Below are 11,399 nucleotides of genomic sequence, written 5' to 3' on the forward strand. Positions count from 1 at the left end.
CCTGTTAACTCTTCACATAGATAACCAGTTGCCCTGGCCATATATCAGAAATGACTTCAGTGAATGCTTGCTGGATTAGTGATGGCACTCTTTCTTGGCTTGCATGCAAAGGGAAACAGCCAGATTTTCCTGAGTTGCTTCAGGAAGTAAAACATTTAATGCAAGCTTTATTTTCCCTAAAACTAGTAAACACAGGGAAGCAAACCTCTTTGAAATTGCATTTGTAAACCTCATTTCCTAATTCATGCTTTTATGTGTTTTCTCTAATCATTTACTGGAGCACCTGCATGTGCAATGCACTCTGCACAAATTAAGAGAAAACCAAAATAAGAGAAAACCAAATATGGAAGAGAAAGTGGGGGAAAATATGCAAACTAAATAAATTATAAAGTAAAACACATAAGAACATGGCTGTGATCTTTACTCTAAAATAAAATGGCTAGCCATTCTGAAAAACAACTTACTCTGTGGCTGCCCTTCTGATAGTAAAACTGTGGGTCTTGCAATCCAAGTTAAGTAAAATTATTTGGGACTGGATATAGTATACGTCACCCTGTCTGCATTTACACTAGTTCTCTGAACCAAATTTATCTTCTGCTTTACTCTGGATTAAAGGATTTGGCATAATGGCTCTGAAAAAGCTTGCTGACTGGGTCAGCACACCCTGTGTGCACCATAAACCCCTCCTTCTGTTAACTGACTAATCTGGATCTGCATTTGCTCCTCAGCACATAGCTCATTGCCACAGCAGAGTCCAACACAGGTACTGTCACAAGGGCATGACAGAAAATCAGACATGGGTCACAGAATTCAGTCTCCTGGGATTTCCGATCAGCCTAAGGATCCAGATGCTCCTCTCTGGGTTTTTCTCCCTGTTCTACGTCTTCACTCTGCTGGGAAACGGGGCCATCCTGGGGCTCATCTGGCTGGACTCCAGACTGCACACTCCCATGTACTTCTTTCTCTCACACCTGGCCATCATTGATATTTCGTATGCTTCCAACAATGTCCCCAGGATGCTGACAGACCTTCTGAACAAGAGAAAAACAATCTCCTTTGTCCCATGCATAATGCAGACCTTTTTATACATGGCTTTTGCTCACACCGAGTGTCTCATCTTGGTAATGATGTCCTGTGATCGGTACGTGGCTATCTGCCACCCTCTGCAATATTCTGCCATCATGAGATGGGGAGTGTGCACAGTCCTGGCTGTCACTTCCTGGACGTGTGGCTCCCTCCTGGCTCTGGTCCATGTGGTTCTCATCCTGAGGCTGCCCTTCTGTGGGCCCCATGAAATCAACCACTTCTTCTGTGAAATCCTGTCCGTCCTCAGGCTGGCCTGTGCTGACACCTGGCTCAACCAGGTGGTCATCTTTGCAGCCTGCGTGTTCATCCTGGTGGGGCCGCTCTGCCTCGTGCTGGTCTCCTACTCGCGCATCCTGGCGGCCATCTTGAGGATCCACTCCGGGGAGGGCCGCAGAAAGGCCTTCTCCACCTGCTCCTCCCACCTCTGCGTGGTGGGACTCTTCTTTGGCAGCGCCATTGTCATGTACATGGCCCCCAAGTCCCGCCATCCTGAGGAGCAGCAGAAGGTCCTTTCCCTGTTTTACAGCCTTTTCAACCCGATGCTGAACCCCCTGATCTACAGCCTGAGGAATGCAGAGGTCAAGGGTGCCCTGAAAAGAGTGTTGTGGAAACAGAGATCAAGGTGAGGGATGCCAGGGAAAGTCTAGAGGGTTGAAGATTTCCTCCCAATGAGATTTGTAGGAACGGTGGTGTAAATGCCTTACAGTCTCATCTCTTAGATTTCTGATATCAAGAATATATATTGATCGGCTTCTATCCCTAAACGTGGGGTACCCCGCAGATCACAAAGCACATGCAGAAAGGCGCTGAGCCGTGTGGTGCAGCAGAGGTGCAAAGTGCCATGAACTCCTACTGCCAGCTCCCACCCCTACCCAGGATCTGCTTTCTGGTCTTTTGAGGCTTAGTTCTCTCAAATTTCCTCTGAAATTTCTCTATTATTTCCATCTCTTTTCGCCGTAAGTATATGCTGGTAATCCCATACCATATGCTACTATAAGAGGCTACTTGTAACCACACAGAATAAATACTGACCTTGGTTAAGCAGCCCTCTACTGTGAATGTAACAACAACTAAGAGTAGAGCCAATGCCTGGTCTGGAACCTAAAGCCTAAGGATGATGACATTAGTACTGGAAGTTCATCTAAATCACCCTAACAAATCTAATTCTGTAAAAAGCAAAGTTTAATTGCATAGATTTTTTTATATAAAAGGCAGAGAAATATCAGGATCTTGGTTTCATTTCACTTAATTCTGCACCATTTAATTAGAAAGAGTTTGGAAAGATTTTGCATTTAAAATAAATATGAGAGAATGTTATTAGGGATATTACCTTTTTCATAATTCAGATAGCAAAGCTGGGTGTAGGTGACAATTTATCATATGGTGATTACATAAAATATTGTAGGAGTAAGAAAATACTGCAAAGGAAGAAAGCATCAAGGGAAACTGACAGCTTGATGTAACATCATAGACCACTGCTTTGAACCAAGAATGTGACAAGTCTTGACAAGGACTTTTAGGAACCTCAACAAAATTCCAAAGAGAAGCTACTCCACGTGATATATATTACTTTTCCTGGACCCAAGTGGTCAGAATGACATGTACAAGTAATTTGTTTTATTTTAACACAAGTCTGAGTCCTAAATGATCAGCACAATGTGGTAATATGATTTCTTTAACACTTCGAGTATGGTACCTTTTGGAATTCTCTCTTTTTTCTCTCAACCCTTGTAGTATTGTGTGCGTTCAACTGTATGACCATGTATTACATTATCTGCTGCCTGTAGATTTTTTATTTTTACAATTTTAAAAATATATTCTTATCATTTCATATATTTCTTCTTCCATGAAAGAAAGAAGCAAAGGGGGAACTCTTTCCTCCCACCCTCTCTCCAAACACACTGTTTTCTTTTCAGTTCTCAAAAAGCCTAGTTGCTGACTATTCTGCTCATCCATTCATCTCGGTTAAACATTCTGCCTCTGGTGATGGTCTTTGTTTTCATATCTCCATACTGTGAGGACATTTTTTGGCCTGCAGAAATACACAAACCTTGCTCTGCCCCTCCCAAAGAGAGCAATTTGAATTAAAAAAATAAATACTGGATCTAAATTTAACTATCAACCACTATGGAATCATTGTGTGCGCTATTCTGAAAATAGAAAGAGAAAACAGGCACTATTTTCATATAGAAAGGACTTTCTAACTATATCTGAAAAAATTATTACATTCCCTAAAATACGTATGTTTCATATTCTGCTTAAAACCTTTAAAAGAAAAGGGAAAGAGGAAACATGTAGAATAGTTCATCTCATATAAAACATAAGCAATAGATTTGAATTCAGAATTTTTTACCTAGGGCACAGTAGAAAAATCAGGGGGTAGAATTCATCCTATGTCAGTTCTAAATGATTGGGAAAGAATAGACCAAAAAGACCACATTTCTACAGAAAGTGACAAGTATACATAAATTATAAAGAAATGTTCTCTAGCAGGTCTGAATAGTGGCTCTAATAATATATATATATAATATATATATTTAATACATTACAGAAAATACCTGAGTATATGAAAAATTTCTATTAATTGTTTCCATGTTTGAGTTCTAGGATTTTAACAAACAAATTATATGTTGGTGTTATGACCACTTTATATATACATATTTTCTACATTAATCAGTTTTTAAAGGGATGGGGGTAAGTGAAAGAAACATGCATTGTTTTAGGCTGCAAGTTCTACTGACTGCTTCACAAATGTTACCCCATTTATCTTTCATAAACATGGCTATTATTTTCCCCATTTAATAGATAAGTAAACAAAGTTCAGAATGATTTAATAACTTATCCTATACTACGCAACCAGTAATAGAACTGAGTGTTATGGATTGTACTGATTGCAAACCCAAACAGCTTCTTAGCAGCTGTCTGCCCAAAACGTTACAAATTTTAGCTCAACAGGGGTTAGACTCAACATCCACATGATGGGGCAGAGTCTAGAACAAAACAGAGTTTACAATATTATAGCCAAAGTCTTAACATCAGAAAGAATACATCCTGTAGCCAACCCATCTTTGGAGGATTCATTACCACCTTTGGGAAGAGCAGAAACACTCACATTAGCGGCATCATCATTTTCCAATAGTAACTCCCTCCTAATGCCTGTTTGCAAAATCACATGGCCTCATAAGGCATTGCCCCAAAGGGACAATCTGAACGAGAGACACCCTGCTTTTCTCAGCGTCTTATCTTACTTATGATTCTGGTCTTCTTTCTATCATTAGGTGTACCCACCAGTGTTCTTTCCCTTTATGATGTGATGAATGCTTTTCCAGGAAGTGTCCCCGTCTCTCCTGTGTACAGATGGATCTACCTTACCAGTGCTCTAGGCTGCTAGGACTGAGAAAGGGGGAACCCAGCACAGGTGCAAGCTGAGATACTTGCTATGTTAGAGTCACATCTCAATTGTGCTACAACTTCCTAGATAGGTCTGCTTCTAGGAATAATATAGCCTCCTCAATCCTGAGTTTTATTTTAGGTCAGATGTGGCTAACAAGGTTTCAGCTAGGTGCCTTATACAACTTTTATCAATGCTAAATGAAAGAATTTATGTGACTCTGATTTGAAGTGAGTATTTTTGTGAGAAGGATATAAGGACAATGAAAATGAAAAATGGTTACATAGTAAGACTAAGAGCTGGTAAAATTCATGACTAAACAACCATAAAACTACAAAATCCACTTTTATTTTAATGATTCATAAATTATTATGATACTTACTGAACAATGGAAGTTTCTCAAAAAAATCTCAGCTCTTTGTGTTTGCAAGTTTCTGTGCCTATCTTTGTTTTTGTTTGGTTAGTGATATTGGGTAAGGTCTCCACCAAAGGAGGTTGAAGGTTAGTGCACAGGAGGTTGGGTATGAAATGGTTTTCATTGCTCCTGCCAGTACACAAAACTGTAAGAAGAATCCTACATAAAATTTTACATTCTCTACATAGCTTCAATCCGAAAAGGATTCTTGAGATAGCATCTAGATAGGAAATATATACAAAAATAATTAGTCCATAGCTTTGTTACATTCATTCTCCTACCCCCACACCAAGAATTCTCATCAGCTGTGTGTCTAGAATAGCTCCTCTAGGAAATCTCAGTCTCTGTATGTAGAGATAGAAACTCACCCTGGTGACACCTTGTTAGTTGGCTGAAATTTTGGCACTCATAGTAGCCAACTCCTTATATTGGTCTCCCTGGCCTTACTATTGTCCTGGATAATAATCATATTAGGAAAGAAATATATAGATGATCAAATAAATGAGTGCATAGCCATAAATAATTTTTGAAATGACTGTGTTTCCACAGCCTGGAAAAAAGAGGAAAAAAGCAAACAGGATAATTGTCTTCATATGTCCCATTGAGAATCTTGCAGGAGGCAAACATAGCTGTTTATTGCCTTCCCCAAAGTGGGGAAAAATACCCTAGAATCAAAAAGTAGGTTTACATAAAAGTGGAATTAACATCAATGTGAGAAAATATTTTTGAACATTATGTTATGCAACAATGAGGTCTTGTGAATTGGTGTGCAGCCTTACTATAAATAGAAACATAAAGGTTGAGTAAAATATAAATACATTGAACAGGCATTTGCAACAGAGTCTTTCCAATGTCTCTTCTATCTTGAAAATTTAAGATTTCATAATAAACTTTTTCATTTTTTTAATGAGGGGCAGAGTTTAACCTTATTTTAAACAAACTTATAATCATTTAAAGATTTTTAAATGGTAATTCTAAGATAATCTTTTTTCTGTGTCAAAATCCTGTCTTGTTCTTCCAAGGATTCAGCAGAGTCATCAAAAGAAAATATCCAAGTAGGAAAAAAGTGTTGTATAAGCTTCATACTTGTGGTTCTCACACTTTTATTCCCACAATGCCATCACAACTTTATTTCTAGATATACATGGTTTCACATTTTAAAATATTAGCCTGATATTCAGTGATAGTAGCTCAATGACTTTTGCCTTAAACACAGGCACACGGGCTTGCACATGTAATCCCAACAACTGAAGAAACTGAGGTGGGAGGATCGCTTGAGTCCCGTAGTTTGAGGCTGCAGTGAGCTATGACCATGCTACTGCATTCCAGCCTGGGCAACAGAGCGAGACCCCATCTCTGAAAAAACAAACAAACAAAGAAACACACAAAAAACCCCACAGAGCAGTGACAGATTAAACCACAAGGAGAGGAAATGAAAAAGACAAAACCAGCTCCCAAGGCAAGATAAACATCTCTGTGGATCAGAAACAAAACATAAAATCAGATGTGTGAGTGACGCAGAAGCCATGGGTTAGCCAACTGTTTGTAAGTTGGCCTGGGTTGAGATAGCTTTGCTCTTAGGAACTAAATATATTAAAGTTCTTCATGCAATAATGGGGAACTGAGGCTTAGCACCTTCCTTGAAAATAAGATATGGAGGAGGGTGGGACGGACTGACTTCCTTTGCTTACTAATGAAGATCAAAAAATGTACTGTGCTATACTGCTTCCCTGTGTAGCTGGTTGAAGACTTGTGAGAACCCAGGCCTTGTGCTGCAACCAAATGTGGAATCCAGCCACCCACTCTGGGTGCTGGGATTCCCAATATACTCAGTCACACTATAGGTACATAATTCTGAATCATTTATGTAAGATCCAGGTCTGGATAGGAAGCCCAAAGAGCTGGGCCGAGACAACCCCTGAGCTTCTAGATGAGAGAAGAGGGAGGGAGAGAGACAGAGAGACAGAGAGACAGAAATGGAGAGAGAACTGGGTCTTTAAATCTATTTTCAGAAGCTGCCAAGAGAAGCAGCCCAAAATATCAACAACTGGAAAATAAATTTACTTCTGATGATGTCCATTGTGCGTGTTCAGGAATGAACAATTGATAAATATTTATGTTTATGTTTAAATGCATAAAAGATTTCTTAAAGATATGCCAATTATTTTAGATGGCCAGGGATTAAGAAGGAAAATAATTAGAAAATAGCAGATGGATCCCAAAAGATAACAATTACAGAGCTTAGAAATAAAACATGCACTCCCTGAAATAAGGACTAACTCTTGTTTTTTTTTTTGAGACGGAGTCTCGCTCTGTCACCCAGGCTGGAGTGCAGTAGCACAATCTCGGCTCACTGCAAGCTCCACCTTCTGGGTTCACGCCATTCTCCTGCCTCAGCCTCCCGAGTAGCTGGGACTACAGGCACTCGCCACCACGCCTGGCTAATTTTTTGTATTTTTAGTAGAGACGGGGTTTCACTGTGTTAGCCAGGATGGTCTCGATCCCCTGACCTCGTGATCCACCCGCCTTGGCCTCCCAAAGTGCGGGGATTACAGGCGTGAGCCACCGTGCCCGGCCAACTCTTCTTAAATATGAAAAAAATTCAACTAACAGGATAAATTCTAGATGGAGTACATTAGGGGAAAAAATGTGAAATAGAATATGGAATGCATAATTTTCCCAAAATGCAACAGAGATTATTTTTTAAGAAAATGGAATAAAAAGCACATAGACTCTAGGCTCAGATATAATATCTATTTATCTCATAAGGATATAAAAATAATGATGAAAATGGGATAGGACATTATTGCTGAAATTTTTTTCCTGATGGCTAAACACATGAATTCTCAGAACAAAAGATACTCTGAGTATCAAGCCACATGAATAAAAATAAATTCATATCTAGACATATCATAATGAAAGCATAGAACATTAAGGAGGAAAAGAAAATAATAAAACCTTCAGAGAATAAAGGAATAACTACAAAAGAATAACCAATAATAGTGGACTTCCCCTCAGCAAAACAGATGCCAAAAGAGAATATTCAAAAGGATTAGGAAAACTGTTACTCTACAATTTCACAGACAGTTAAACTATAATTCAAGAAAAAGAGAAAAATGAAAATGTTTTCAAACAAAGTCTAAGGAAGATTACCTCCCTTAGGTCTTCAACAGAATTATTAATAAATATATTGGATAGAAAAAAAGATGAAAACAGAATAAAAGTATATAGGGTACATGCGAAGCATACGAGTTGATAAAGAATAATAGTAAGTATAATTGTTGAATGTAAACAAAATAGCTTTTTATATAAAATAGTAAAAGCTCTTAGCAGCCGTAACAGGTTGATGTAAATAATACCAATGAATAATTAAATCATGGTAAAGCTCTTGACTTGATTAGAAAGGTGAAAATGCTGAATAATTGTAGATTGCATTAGAAAAATTTATAATTTAGTGTGTGTTAAAAATTCAAAAGTAGATCACATTTGCCATCTTTGAGCCCCCCACCTCTGCTGCAGTTGTAGCAGCCAATAGGTCTGTCATCCACTCCTCAGTGGCTTCACCAGCCTTTCAGCCAGATACCCGGCTGTTGTCCTAGTGATTACAGCCACATGAGTCACTGGTCAGCTCAGCAGCTATCCCGACCTGCTGCCTGATTCCCATAATCTTCACCCATTTATGAGTGAGAACATGCAATATTTGTTTTTCTGTGCCTGGCTTGTTTCACTTAAGATAATGACCTCTAGTTTCATACATCTTGTTGTAAAATACATGATTTCATGCTTTTTTAATGGCTGAATTACTATTATATATAGTATAATAGCATATTATATACATATATATACCAGTATATATGTATAATACTTTTTTTTATACTTTCATTTATTGATGGACACATGTTGTATTAGTCTGTTCTCATGCTGCTAATAAAGACATACCTGAGACTGGGCAATTTATTTTTAAAACAAGGTTTAGTTGACTCACAGTTCAGCATGGCTGAGGAGGCCTCAGGAAACTTACAATCACGGCAGAAGGGGAAGCAAACACATCCTTCTTCACACGGTGGCTGGAAGAACTGCCAAGCAAAGCAGGGAAAGCCTTTTAAAAAACCAACAGATCAGCTGGGCATGGCGGCTCACACCTGTAATCCCAGCACTTTGGGAGGCCGAGGTGGGTGGATCACGAGGTCAGGAGTTCAAGACAAGCCTGGCCAATATGGTGAAACCCCATCTCTTCTAAAATACAAAAATCACCAGGCATGGTGGCACGTGCTTGTAGTCCCAGCTACTTGGGAGGCTGAGGCAGAAGAATCCCTTGAACCCAGGAGGCAGTGGTTGCAGTGAGCCGAGATCGTGCCACTGCACTCCAGCCTGGGTGATAGAGAGAGAGAGACTGTCTCAAAAATAAAAAATAGAATAAAATAAATAAAAATCAGATCTCGTAAGAATTCACTCACTATTATGAGAACAGCAGCATGGGGGTAACCACCCCCATGATTCAATTACCTCTGACCAGGTCCCTCCCATGACAGAGGGGATTATGGGAACTACAATTCATGATGGGACTTGGGTGTGGACACAGCCAAACCATATCATTTCACCCTTGGCTCCTTCCAAATCTCATGTCCTCACATTTCAAAACCAATTGGGCCTTTCCAATAGTCCCCCAAAGTCTTAGCTTATTCTAGCACTAACCCAAAAGTCCAAGTCCAAAGTCTCATCTAAGACAAGGCAAGTCTCTTTTGCCTATGAGCCTATAAAAATCAAAAGCAAGTTAGTTATTAATACTTCCTAGATACAATGAAGGTACATAGGTTGGGTAAATACATTCATTCCAAATGGGAGAAATGGGCCAAAACAAAGGGGCTACAGGTCCCATGCAAGTCCGAAATCCAATATGGCAGTCATTAAACCTTAAAGTTCCAAAATTATTTTCTTTGACTCCATGTCTCCCATCCAGGTCACACTCATGCAAGAGATGGGCTCCCATGGCCTTAGGAAGCTCTACCCCTGTGGCTTTGCAGGGTACAGCCCCCCAACTCAGCTGTTTTCATGGAGGCTTTGAGTGTCTGTGACTTTCCCAGGCACATGGTGCAAGCTATCAGAGATGAGGCACTTGTTGGGGACTGGACTAAAGGTGACTCTTGCTATGCTTTATCAAAGAGACTGGTGGCATTTTGCCCCTGCCCTAGATATCTGTGGAACTCTGAAGTTGAGAGTGATGATTTAGGGTATCTGGCAGAAGAAATTTCTAAGCAGCAAAGCATTTAAGATGTGATGTGGGTGCTGTTAAAAGCATTCAGTTTTATGTATTCACAAAGATATGGTTTGGAATTGGAACTTATGTTTAAAAGGGAAAGAGAGCATAAAAGTTCAGAAAATTTGCAGTGTGACAATCCAATAGAAAAGGAAAACCCATTTTTCTGGGGAGAAATTCAAGCCCACCGCAGAAATTTGTGTAAGTAACAAGGAGCCAAATGGTAATCACTAAGACAATGGGGAAAATGTCTCCAGGGCAGTGAGAGGTCTTAATGGCAGTCACTCCCATTATAATCCCAGAGGCCTAGGAGAAAAAAAAATAGTTTCCTGGGCCAGGCCCAGGGCCTTGCTGCTTTGTTCAGTCAGGACTTGGTGTCCCACCTCCCAACCATGGCTAAAACGGGCCTACACAGAGTTCAAGCCATTGCTTCAGAGGGTATAAGCCCCAAGCTTTGGTGGCTTACATGTTGTGTTGAGCCTGTGGGTGCACAGAAGTCAAGAACTGAGGTTTGAGAACATCCACCTAGATTTCAGAGGATGTATGGAAATGCCTGGATGTCCAGGCAGAGGTGTGCTGCAGGGGCAGATCCCTCATGGAGAACCTCTGCTAAGGCAGTGTGGAAGGGAAATGTGGGGTTCAAGCCCTAATACAGAGGCCTCATTGGGGCACTGCCTACTGAAGTTCCTCCAGAACCCAGAATGGTAGATCCACAGAGAGCTTGCACCATGTGCCCAGAAAAGCCACAGACAATGCCAGCCCATGAACGCACCCAGGAGAGGGGCTGTACCCTGCAAAACCACAGGGTCAGAGCTGTCTAAGACCATGGGAACCCACCCCTTGCATCAATGTGACCTGGATATGAGACATAGAGTCAAAGGAGATCATTTCAGAGCTTTAAGATTTGACTGCCCTGCTGTTGTGGGAAGTCAGGAACACCAAACAGAGGGACTGGCTGAAGCCATCTCAAAAGAACATAAATTGTGAAGATTTCATGGACATTTATTAGTTCCCCAAAATTAACACTTTTGTAGTTTCTTATGCCTGTCTTTACTGCAATCTCTGAACATAAATTGTGAAGATTTCATGGACACTTATCACCTCCCCAATCAATACCCTTGTGATTTCCTATGCCTCTCTTTACTTTAATCTCTTAATCCTGTCATCTCGTAAGCTGAGGAGGATGTATGTCACCTCAGGACCCTGTGATGATTGCGTTAACTGCAAAAATTGTTTGTAGAGCATGTGTG

The 11,399-nt window shown here is 40.2% G+C and overlaps 1 protein-coding gene across 2 annotated transcripts in view; it reads left to right on the forward strand.

The window, feature by feature from the left end:
• Positions 1–779: 779 nt before the first annotated feature.
• LOC116809712 (olfactory receptor 2A5) overlaps positions 780–11,399 on the forward strand; it is a 36,373-nt gene continuing 25,753 nt past the window's right edge. The window contains exons 1-2 of one of the 2 annotated variants that reach the window (XM_032753581.2): positions 780–1,708; positions 2,492–2,610. In XM_032753581.2, the coding sequence (XP_032609472.2) occupies positions 780–1,708; positions 2,492–2,549 (987 nt within the window). In that variant the 3' untranslated portion in view covers positions 2,550–2,610. Of the gene's footprint in view, positions 1,709–2,491; positions 2,611–11,399 lie in introns of those variants that run through there. The other variant, XM_058436054.1, reaches the window with a different exon arrangement.

This window comes from Hylobates moloch, unplaced genomic scaffold, assembly GCF_009828535.3.
Source record: "Hylobates moloch isolate HMO894 unplaced genomic scaffold, HMol_V3 SCAFFOLD_1, whole genome shotgun sequence".
NCBI lineage: Eukaryota > Metazoa > Chordata > Mammalia > Primates > Hylobatidae > Hylobates > Hylobates moloch.